This window comes from Gallinula chloropus (assembly GCF_964237585.1).
Source record: "Gallinula chloropus genome assembly, chromosome: 3".
Lineage (NCBI taxonomy): Eukaryota > Metazoa > Chordata > Aves > Gruiformes > Rallidae > Gallinula > Gallinula chloropus.
Window position 1 is genome coordinate 46,113,959 of NC_140087.1, and position 12,592 is coordinate 46,126,550.

The 12,592-nt window shown below is 43.4% G+C and overlaps 1 protein-coding gene across 1 annotated transcript; it reads right to left on the reverse strand.

Moving 5' to 3' along the window:
- Positions 1-9,242: 9,242 nt before the first annotated feature.
- On the reverse strand, positions 9,243-10,940 carry MAP1LC3C (microtubule associated protein 1 light chain 3 gamma; the record flags this gene model as incomplete). The annotated part of the gene is made up of 4 exons (XM_084261785.1): positions 9,243-9,453; positions 10,467-10,573; positions 10,702-10,757; positions 10,883-10,940. The coding sequence occupies 4 exons, from the start codon at positions 10,938-10,940 to the stop codon at positions 9,243-9,245; spliced, it is 432 nt and encodes a 143-aa protein (XP_084117911.1).
- Between the last annotated feature and the right edge of the window lie 1,652 nt (positions 10,941-12,592).

Here is a 12,592-nt window from a genome sequence, read left to right on the forward strand (position 1 = left end):
TGCTAATGGTTATTACTCCCTCAAGTCTCAGGTAGCTCATACACTTCTTGGAGTGCAGTGCCTAAATTACACACAATGTTTCAGCTAAAGCCCTACCATTGTTGAGTACCACAGAAGGCTTATTTCACACATCTTGCAGGCTCTGCTCCTGCAAGAAATCCCAGTGTGGTGTTTGCTTTTTTCACAACAGCATGATAGTGTTGACTCATGCTTAGCTTGTGACTCACTATATCCCATGGACTCTTTTAAGAAATGCCACCAGCCAGTTGTTTTCCATCTGGTATTTGTGCAGCTGATTATTCCTGTCCAGATGAAGAACTCTGCACCTCTTGAATCGAGAACCCACTTCACACTTCCTGTAAAATCTTTGCCAATATTTTTTGTTTCTTAATGCAAAACCCCACAAAATACAAAGGACTAGCTATCACATGGAATTTTTCTGCCTTTCAATTTATGTCTTTCTTTGTTTAGAAGGCATAGGGAATAAGGGTGTGAGATGAGCACCAACTCTATTAGCCAATATTTCTTATGCAGACAAGAAGATAAGAGAAACAGCTTCTCAATTTGTGTGGTAAACTCCATAAATTTTCATTTGTTTAACCAGAGATTAAACCCAGATGTGAAGCAAACAGTGTTAAGAAGAAAAAGGCAGGAGCTGACAGTGATTAATCCTTTGTAAAGTTCCGTGACATCAAAGAGATGATTGAAATTTTAGTCAGGAGAAACATCTCCAGTACATATAGATTTCCATTGTGTTCTCTTGCAATGCAATCATGACTCCTGGTGCAAAGTAATCAAGAAGTTGTTACAAAGATAACATCTCTTTCTAATATTTTTTTTTAAAAAGCTCTATAAAGAGTTTGGCCAATACGTAATAACCAAAATTAAATAAGCACATCTTCAGCAACTTATTCTGGAGCAAAGACTGGTGCTGGACATTCTTGAGGATATGACAGAAATAAGAAAATGTGTACAAATAAAATTATCATTAACTTTGATTTTGGGGACTTTTTTAATTACTAATTCATTCACTGACAGACCTAAGTATTCAGGCATAGTAGCAACTATAATATAAGGTGCTAGGCTGATTACATTTAGCATGTTCGGTTCAAAGCCCTGTTGGAATAACTGGTCAAGTATTCTCTGTTTAAATTTAGTGAAACACAAACTGGGCCAGATTCATTAACTGGAAAGACACTTACAGCCTGAGCACTGAGATCTGTCTGGAGACCTGATTTCTTGCCTACTGTAGAATTATTTTTTTTTTGTTATTCATCTGATTTATTCCCTCTAGTGTCCCAGAACTAGACCAAGACTAACTTTAAGAGGGGCTTATTCCAAATCAGAACCGAAACATATTTCTTCAGCTTTAGGCAAGTACTAATCCACAATCCTGAAGTCACTATTGTTTCAAGAGATGCTTAATGAGAAAGCTCTGGAAAAGGCAAAACAGTCTCCCTCAGCCTGCAAGAACTCTGCTGTTCACAGCACATTTGGAGATACTTTTTGATAAAGAACATCTTTTCTAAAGGCTCATCTCCTCGAGTTTCTCATTCTTTGATGAAAATACATGCAGGGTATCCACCCTGCAAATTACTGTTGGCCAGCTCTGGATCTTAGGCATGCAAAATATTATGAATTATTCTAGATTTATTTCCTCTATGTGCTAGTAAACTGCTGCTTGCTGCACTCACGCTCTGCTTTTTGTAATGTGACATATAGGTACTCCCCTATAGCTTGTTATGCAGCACTGCAGTTAACAAATCATTCACTACCATAAAACATAGCCTGAGCAAAAGTGTGCAGATCTCATTTATATGTAACCACAACACATCCAAAAAACCCCACAAAATACAAAACTTTATATGCTGAGGAGTAGCAGAAAATTCCACCTCATTTTAAAATGAGGAGACACGTCCAGAAAAGAATAATCCCTATTATGGCTTTTCAGCACTACCTGAGTACCTGTTCCTAGACACACTGCCAATTGTTAGAACAGTCCCACAGGTGTAACAGTACAGCCAAGAAGCATCTTGTGAAACTCATCTTTTTCCTTATATAAAATTTAATTGAGATTTGGGGTTTCATTTCTGACAAACCAGCGTAAGTAAAATCAATCTAATGGGGGAATGCACTGCAGTTTGAGTTGGGAAACAAAATACTTGGCAAAACCATATTTTGAAGAAAATCTTTCCAGAAAATTAAACATAAAACCTTTCATGTCTGTTACAGTGCTTGACCTTTCCTTCTTCTCTCCACCTCCCCTGGGTAAGTGCTTCCTCTCGTGAGCCGTAACATGGTAGTTTTAGCTCTGCAGCCCTTAGGGCTCCAGGCAGTAACTTCAGTGCATGCTCCAGCTTCTACTGGAATTGCTTCATTTATTTTATAGGGTTTTGCCTAAATTTTCCACTAGTAAAACTGAGGCCTCTCACAGATCTTGTAGTTGGGTAGATACTTTCAGAAAGGAAAGGTAGGCTGAGGGTCTAGTTTGGGACCCAGATTCAAGTCTCTTAGCCACACACCTCTGCTGTCACTCTGGGATTTACCTATAAAGGCCCTAGCTTCTAGCTGCAGAAAGCTCATTTTCTGTGCTGGGTCCAGGGAAACAGGAGCTACCAGGAGCACACAGCGTGGCACACATGGCTTAGCCTCTTCATGGAGAAAAGGGAATCCCTCACTCTTTACCCACTGAGTTATAAAGGATGCTCCTCTGTGCAGCACACAGCACTGATCTTGACTAAAGGGCCAACTCCCTTCAGTGTCAGAACCAAAAGGAATCTTCCTTTAAGGTCCAGACATGGCCTACCCTGCAGACCCATATCCTCTTCAAAATCTACCTATCAGCAGCAGGTTCCCCTCAGTTTCTTGTAACATCCTCCGCTCTGTACCAGCCCCTTCCTGGAGATTGTCACCTCTCACCGGCCTGCCTGGCCTAAGGCATCCTCCTCCTGCTGTGGTAACATCAGCCGGATGAGCTGGGGCATGAAATTAAGCTGCTACATTAATCTACCTTGTTGTGCCCAGTAGCAAAAATAGCTCATGCTGATTAGCAAGGCTGAAACACACAGCTGTTCTTCAGCTGATTTAAGAGAGGATGTAACACCTTTTGCTTCTCAACCAAATTCACTGGAACAGGAGAAGCTCCCTAAATAGCAGCAACAGGCTCAGCCATCCCATTTAAGCTGCTGCTCCAGACCTGACAGTGGCTTAGAAGCCCAAGAGAGACCAAGGCACTGCCAAATTTTGGGGCTCCAACACAAGCTGTATTACAATAACAGAACAGCTGCAAATTCTCATACAAGGCTGTTACATGGCAACTAAGGGCATATTATTTATAGTTTTCAGCAATCTCAGCATCTGTACCCAGGTTCTGCAAACACAGAAGGCCTGGTTCCTTTCCAAAAAAAGACTGGGAACAAAAGTCAGTGAGCACAAGGATGGCTGGGAAAAGCTGAGGGCTAAACCAAATCCAGCTGCCTCCTAGGAAAATACAGTATTTCTCCTGCAGCCTCCCTTGACAGTTTGGACAGGTTTATAACAGAGCCAATAGTTTTGAACAGCAAAATTATCTTCATAACCCCTGAAATGCTTGGGTTACCCTGACAGTCTAGACAGCACAGATGTGTCTGCACTGAGCTGGTGATCCCACCCTCACCTGTAGCAAAGCAGCTGTTTTTCCTATTGATAGCTCTCTTTTCTTGATGACAAAAGCTGCTGGGGAGTGAGTTGCTCTTCCTCAGCCAGGCAGCATTCAAATATGCAACTCTTAACACTATCTGACTTTTAATTTGAGACCACAGCTGTAGCATTTTAGGGTAGGAGGGTCAAAGACCACACTCATATCTATCACTGACACTAAGTTTTTAATATCTCAGACTATGGGCCAAGTTACCTTGTGAAGTCATGCCAGGACCAAGAATAGAATCTCTTCATGTGCTCTGTCCTCCTTTCAGCACCCTCCTGTGTGGGTTTGTGGGGTTTTTTTCCAATGACAAGACTTTGCTTTTTATTCAGGAAACAGATATATCCACCTTCCATCTGTGAGCACATGTGTGCATGTTTTCTTTCTCATAACTTCCTTTTGTGAGTTAATGGGTGTAATAGTTGCCTTAGTGAGGTCATACTGAGGCTCAGGCTTTCCAGTCAGTCATAGGCAGGCTTTTGAATATGTGGCTGCAGCTGCTTTGGGTGGAAGCACTGATGCACATGCTTAACCCCCTGCCCCAAACCATCCTCTCTCCTCACCCACTTGTCGGCTGACCTTAAGATTTCCTTGCAAATCCATCTGTGGCAAGCCACAAAGTCTTGGCTCTTTTCTTGAGAGCGGGAAATAAGCTTTGAGTCTACCAGCGACCTATTGATCAGTGGCAGATGAACCTGGTTCTTTTTACATCATCTCAAGGACCATGCAGTTGACAGCCTTCTTGCCTGACATATAACAGGCTTGGACTGATGGTCCGATTAGGATCCCAACCATGCCATTACACACAGAAAGAAAGCAAAGCCAGGATCCTCAAGTATTCACAAAAGTAAACAGCACTGGCCAAGCCCACCCTGCAACAAATCATAAGCAGCCTCATAAAAGCCCTTTACAGCCCCGTCTGGACATGATGTAAGTGTTGAGTAGCTTAAGCAGCCCCTTCCCAGTCCCTGCCTGCTCTGGAAACTCCATGTGCACTCACCCAGGCATACACCCTCTTGAGGGTCTGCTGCTCGGGGGGAAGGGACTGTGCTGCTTTTTAAACTCTGCCATCAACACTTACTGTATGTTCTTCAAACTCCACCTGGACTACACTGCTACAGTTGTGACCAGAGGAACATTACAGTCACAAGAGAGGGATCAGGTGGAAAACACAGAGCCAGGGAGTGATACAATGACTTGCTGCAGGAGAGCCTTAGGGTCATTGGCCACAATCATTAAGTTTATATTCATGTTTCTCTAAAGTAGTATCAGACTACTACAGATCTAACTGCCTCTGCATGCTGCAGGCTGGGTAGTAACAAGGAACTTGCGCTCTTAAAACAACCTAAAACATCAGGAGAAAAAAGTGGGCACAGCTACCATTATAAAGCATCTTAGGAACACAGAAGACACTAAGCACAAATCTATAAGCAGATTTTTGAGTAGAATTTGACAGGATGATTCAAAACCGTATATTTTTAAGATTCATGTCTAGAAAGCTTTCTGGAACAGCAGTCCTTAAGGGAAATGTGTATGCCATTCATAGTCCTGTACATAGGTTATACTGTAATATATATGAAATTGCATTTCTCAATCACCTTTCAGATATCCTTTGGAAGTTTTCCACAGAAACCCTCCCTTTCACTACCCCATAGTCCAGCCTAAAATTCAGTGTTCTAAAAATGGTTTCTCTCAATGAGAGTGTCTTTTGGGGGTTTTCCCCCATAGTTCTATAAAAGCTTTTGAGAAAGGGGAAACCAGCACTATTATTTGATGCTAAAGGTTATATTCTGTCCAATTAGTTTAACCTTAACTTACTGTATATTACATAAACAAAACCCCTCATTTGAAGAGGAGGCATTATGTCACTTAGCAAGCTTAACAACACATCTTTAATATTTTTACTCTGAAGCTACTACCATCTGGAAGTAGTTAGCACAGTAAAACAATAAGAAGCCCATCTAAGATCACAAGACTTGCTGCCTACAGTACTTGAACGGAGATACTAGTCTTTTCATTTATTTATTTATTCTACCTGCACATGATGTTAAGTAATTTTTCAATCCAAACAGTTTGGAAAGCTCCTGCTGTTACTTGTGCACTAAAGCCCAAGCTGAGGTTATCACATTTGCCTTGCAGCAACAAATGACAATTTACACTCCATGAAGTGCTGTACAGTTTGTAGATGGCCTTAGGACACCAGCTGTGGCAGGGAAGGTTCAGACAGCTGAATCTCTAGTCTTCACAAGCACAGAAAATACTGATTTCTATTCATTTGAAATTCAAATACATTGCAGTCTCTTTTGACCAATTACAAGAGCTTATAGGTGTTGTTTGCTTTGGTGTTTAATTGTTATTGTGTTCTTCTCCAGTTGCTCTTATGAGCATTCAGATTGCATACTACCCACAGCATGCACCTCAGGAGTGGCATTTGCTTATTGAGTAAGGTCTTTTGAAAACAAGAACACTCCTCCACGTCCAGAGCAGTAACCAGGCCAGCACACATTATAGACAAGAATGACATACTTCATTAAAACAGTTTTTGTGCAGGAAAATTGCTGCCTCATTTCAGCTGCTTTTGTATTTCCCTTTTAAAAGCTCCACTGGTGTTATTATAGAGCTTTTTTATTACCTTAGTGAAGTTATAAAATAGAGCTTATCTTTTTTTGCCCTGTGATTCCAGCCAGCTATGTTAAAGTTGCAACTCCTCCAGTACCCTATTTTACCCAAGAACTGAAGAGGATCTCAACCAAAAGGGCAATTCAGCTTTCATCATACACTTAGGTTCAGCGTCCTTTCAGTTTGATTGGTTTCATATTTGAAGATGGGACACAGTGAGGACGAGTGCTGTGAACGCAATCTAGCAAGTTACTTCATCAGTGTGCACATGTACAAGTGCTTTGAAGCCAAAGCACCTTCCAGGATTTAGTTGGTAGTCCATGGCAGAAACAGAAGTCTCCCCAATGTTTTCTTTCTTCTAGTGTATGTTATGAATATTAGCGAACACAAGGCCCTATCAATTCAGAAATTAATACACTTTGTAAAAGTGTTACTCCTGCCTTCTCTTTTTAGTTTGGGGGTATGTTGGAAAGAACTATAAGGTTTACTTACCACAGCATGGTGTCCTTCGTTACAAAAAAATATGTACCTGCCTCTGATCAATAGGTATTTACTCAAGCAAATGTTAGCTCTTCAAACAGCAATTACACTGGAGGCAGCTGCACTTATCTCAGTTGCTTATGTCAGAGCAAAGTTTCTCTGTTTGCTTCTTCTCCAATCCTTTTTGTTCCCTGCACTTAAGACAATAGGTTTAACCCAAAGCTTTAAGTTGCATCAAAGCCAACTTGAGTAGAAGCTTAACTGAATTATTTGGGCATCTAACACCTACTTTATTATTTTAAGATGTTCTGAAAACTGTCTTTGATAGTTAATCCTGTCTCTTTTAATACCTAGTAGAAAAGCAAGTCTGTTACTATCACCCAATGATGAAGCTTTCCTCAGATCACAGGACTTTTCTCTTGGTTCAGCAGGCCAGTTTAAACAGGTTTATAACAATGATCTTTACCTGCAACTGACCTTCTCCTTGTGTAACTTTTTTGGCTGGCTCTGTGACTCAGCCTGTTAGACACCATAGCCCAGTGTCAGTAAGTGCCGGAGGGATCAACACTTACAGCTCAGCCACTACATTAGAAACCAAAGGAAGCTGGCTGTCAAGACACAAAGTTGCTCCAGCCAAGAAATCCATAAGGCTTTCCTCTTTGTGTACAGAGAATCACACAAGACAGGAACAGAAACAGAAGAGCCAACGAAGCAAAATACTAGCCCAGCTTTCAGGCTGGCAAGAGAGCTTGAGCACAGCAAGACTTCCCCTTGTCCCCCACACTCCAAGGTTCCCACAGCTGTTGAACATTGCTGTGTGGTGCTCCTGCCAAACAGGTGTCTCTGCCTCCCTCAGGGCTGGTAACAAATGACTATTTGAGTTCAATTTGTGCAATGGAAACTGTTTCCATTACAAGCATAAGTGAAATCTATCCAAGCAACAGATTCTGGGATCCCAAAGCCCACATGTTTTCATAACCTATACTAACGCTGCCTTAGCCTTTCCACTGAGTGTCAGGTCAATGATTTCTTTGTTCCCCAGCTCACAAAACATGAGCTGGCAAACACCACCTTCAATAAGGCAGGTACCCTCCTAAACCCCCTGCTTTAGAAGCTTGAACCCAGGTCCACTCAGAGCTTTACATCCAAGAGATTATTAGCGCAAGAGAAACACTGCAGAAAGCTTACACATGCATTCCTTCCCTATGCATAGTTTAAATACTGTCAACACCTCTTCCCTTGCAGTCTAGTAATTCCTACATTAATCATTCTGCAAATCAGTCTGGTACTGGGCAGGAGAATTGCATCATACTGTAGCAATTTGACCATCCTAAGCTGAGGCTGCCAGGGGTTGATTAACTGCACACTGTGACAGATTTAAGTGACCTTATGTTTTAAATTGATTATGCACAATCAGAACATTTACATCTTGCCAATACATTCCTCACACATGAGGAGGCCAGGAAAGCTAGCTTGAGCTATACTTCAGGCTAAGCCTCTTGTCAAGTGTTCCTTTAATGCATGATTAGGAACCAAGTCTCTGTGTTAGATGAGTCTTCATCTCACTACATGGCAGTATGAACATTTTCTAAAGACACTGGTATACCTCTTAATCACAACAGATATCATATAGCTCTGTCCATCCTTGAAATAAGGTTCACTTCAGTCCTTCAGGGGAACTGACAAGCAGGTGCCTGTAAGGGATGAATATGACTATCTACAGAGAGCAGACTAGCAGAATTCAGTAGTAAAACCAAACAATTAAACTACAGTTCAAATCATACTATCTGCCTTTAGGTTATGCTAGCAGTTTAGTTTAATTAGCTTATCTGTATCTCACTCAGTGTTTTCTGTAACAGCTGACAGTAGTTTATCCAGGTCTTAAACTGAAGACTGTATTTGAGCCCTGCTTTAGCACTAGGACAGTCCACTTAATCTTGCAGCTCCTATCTAGCTTAATGAACCATTTACTACATGCTTTTCTCTTGTGTGACCCACGTTGAGCTTTGTTATTCCATTTGAGTATCCAGTGACTGTGCAAGCAATGCTCCAATGAAAAGGCACAAGCTTAAATCCCCAGTTATTCTAGGACCTTCTCCTAGAAGGTTTTTACAGTCTTTCCTCAGATTAAAACTAATATTCAACTCAATACTTAAAAACTCTTTATTTTACTCTTAGGCTTTAAGGCACCTTAAAACTAGTTACATAAAAGACTAATATTTCAAAAAAGTGGAGGTGCAGTTCCAAAAACCACCCCATAGTGTCTTCAAATATAAAAATATATATCCAAATTATTATCTAGGAAAAGTGTACCACCATTTCTGCCTTAAGCTGGTCCTGCCAGCTTTTGGGTCATAACTCCCCACTACAGAGCTGTAATTGGAAGGAGCATCTCCGAAGTTCATGTCACCGGCATGACTCATGGCCAACTGCTTCACTGCAGCACAGCACGGACCAAGCCTTAAGTTTTTTGAAGGCATTCCATAGTTTTCCTTTGAGGAGTGGGTAAAAAGCATCCAAACATCTCCTGGGAAGCATATGTCATATATACAAAGCCATCTTCATCTTTGTAGTCCCTGTACACTTCTGCCATTGTCAAGGACAAACTGGCTAGGCTTTTGTTGTTCACCAGCAGGTAGAAAGCTTGCGTAGCAGTTAGAGCCATCCTGCTTCTGATTGAAGAAGGGAGAAAAAATAAAGATTAAGCATTAGTAAATTTAAGAAGATTTCCACTTTAGTCTATGAAATACATTGAGCAGAGCAGTTGCATGAACTATGCACAAGAAAAGCTGTGGCAAGCCCTTATGTGGTTTAACGTCTTCATCAGGAGGAAGTTAACTGTATGCTTGGAAGCTGAAAGGCTCCTGCTCTGAGGGGAGGCTTACATTGTTAGACCATGAGTGCTACTGAGCCTGGGCTTTCAGTTCCCAATTACCAGAGCAGAAAACAAAAGCTTCTGTATCACAGCTGTGAAAGGATTCCAGCATGGTCTTTTACATTTGTTTAACTTCAAAAGAGGAGTCCTTCTCAGAGACATTACAGATGACAGGACATAAGCTATCAGGACATAAGTTGTCCGAGAGCCAAAAGCATCCTTTAACAGAAGTTAACATCCAGAAAGACCTTCTCCATATTTTAAAAAAGTATGCTGGAAAACACTTATCTTTCATACTGTATAAGAAAACATCACTAAATACTTTAGGAGACTTCTTCCCTGCAATATCTTATAAAGAACAAATTTTAAAGCACCTTTCACACCACTGATGTTCAAGAGTTACTTTGAACCTAGGCAAATTCGGCAAGATGCAGTAAAAAAAAAAAAGCAAGGCAGCAACAGCTATAAGCAGAACAGAAGCACACAGCCCCAGGGCCAAGTTCATCAAGCAAGAAGAAAGCAGAAGAGGAGCCTGATGTAATCTTTAATCACTACAGTTACAGGGAAGAGAGAAGACATTATGACTCCAAAAATCGTAGATCACGTTGTTTTTCCCAAATGCACCTGAGAAAGCATCTGTTGATTTTCTCTAGACGCTTGCAAGAGAGCAGAGCCAGTACTAGCGCCTTCATCCTCCTCCCCACCGAAGAAAGCGAGATGAGATGCTCCAGCCAGCACCAGAAGACACCTGCCTAGAGAAGAGCAGCAAGCCCCAGGCGCAGCACAGACCCGCAGGCACTTGCTACCCACCTGATGATAGTTATGAACTGCGTCATGGTCAGCTCCTCGGGAACGAGAAACTTGGTTTTGTCCAAGAGAGGGAGGTACTTCTCCCTGTGGTATCTCTCGACAATTACCTGTTTTAATGAGAGCCACACTTAACAAACTCAAAACACTCCCCCCCTCCCCGTCCCACACCTCCAGAGAGGCGCCACCGCTTCTGCTCAGCTAGCGGCAGTAAGGTCCCCTAACAGGAGAGACTCACCGGGATCTTCGTCGGGAACTTCGCCCGGATCCCCGCCACTTCTTCCAGCCGGGTGGCTACGCGGGAGAAAGGAGAAGCGTTACGCGTGCGCGCAGCCCCCTCCGCCGGGCCGCGCAGCCCCCTCCGCCGGGCCGCGCAGCCCGCCCCCCCCCCCCCCGGGCCGCGCAGCCGCTGCCCTTACCGAAACTCTTCCTCAGCTTGAACGGCCTGGCCGCCTGCACCCCGGGCATCGCCTGCATCCTCCTGTCGCTGCTCCAACAGCTACCGCCACCGCGGCCCCCGCCTCTTATGGGGGCCAGCACCGGCCCGGCCCGGCCCCGCCCCGCCCGGTGCTGCGGGCAGGGCCCGCCCCGCCCCGCCCCGCCCCGCCCTGCCTCGGTCTGAGGCCAGTGGCGACGGGCAGCCCCCTCCCGGTGCTCTCGCCTCCCCGCCAGCGGGGCGCAAGGGGATGTTCCGCTGGCGAGCCTGGCTCTCTACGCCGGGCCGAGCAGCACCCCTTCCTTTTGCTGGCTGTGTACCTGTTACCAACCCGCAAGGTACGCGGCACGCAGGCAGTACCGGGCTTCGTGTGGGGACCTCTGACTACCCTACAGGGCTGTGAAAATGTGCAGCTCAAGGCTCGACTGTCTTCATCTGCCTTCCAGGTGGCCAGTCCGGACGGTCACACACCTTTTCAGGCTTACAAGCTGCTTCCAAACTATTTACTTGGTTTTATGAAAACCGAAAACCAAAAAAAAAGGCAAACAAACATTTCAACACACACACACACCCCCCCCTCGCAACCCCCTGATATTTTTCATATCCTTGGGCTTATTTTTCTGAATTACTCGGGAGGTGAGTTTTAGCTCTGCTGTCTCTAAGGCATAGTTCTGATTTTAAGGGTTTCCAACTAGACTTCAGGTCCACCTACTTGCCAAATATGGTGAGAAGAATTCCCTGCTTTTTCATCTGCTTTTACTTCAGCTGTCAAGATGGCTTTGGCGACAGAGATGGCTCAGCAAGGAGTAAAGTTAACTCAAGGCTGTTGTATATTTGTCCTATTAGTGGGTGGCTGGAATTAATCCCCATTATTCATTTGCTTTGCTTATCCCTTTAAAATATAGTGATTTTTATTTTATTTGATCTACCAGGCTAAGGGCAACTGGAAGTTTCTAAGGATCATCACTTAGGACCTAAAAGTTATGGGTTTAGCTGCCTTTTGAAGGCAAAATCAATGACTGCCATGTAAGATCATTTTGAAAATTAACATCTTTCTTATTTCAACCAACCTTTCCAGAACAGTTTCCAGTGGGTGAAGTCCTGAGTATAGCTGACCTGTTCTCTTTATCTGGAAGTGATGAGCTTTAGTCACAGCTCAAGCTCCCCCATGTGGCACAAGGAATTTAATTGCAAGAAGACAAGGTTTTTACTTTGAGGATTTCATGAGCAAGAGCTCAGAACTTTGAGAGAGGACTTGAGCCTACGCTGGCATGCTTTGGATACAGCTCCTCCTGAGAGGAGCATACAACCTCTACCTCAGGGCAGGTAGGCTCAGGGGTTTGCTTACAGTGCCCAACCTCAGTGGAGGAGGATGTGTGCCGCAGAAGTGGTGTGATGCTGTAACTTACTATGATCCATGTATTTAAGAAGATGAAGGAATAGAACAACAACTAGAAGCATAAACAGTATAGACCTACATACACCACAGGAACAAAGCTTGTGGGAGGTAGAAGGATGTGTGGAGACCAGAGTATGTCTGTGGAGTTATGGTCACTGCAGGGCTTCCCAAAGCTGTTCAGGAAGCAACCGGTTCTTCCATACACCTTTGCTGGTTTCTTCCCAGTAGATCCAGTGGAACAATCTGTGATCCACTGTGTGCAGGCAAGAGGGAACCTGCCACACCAGGACTCTG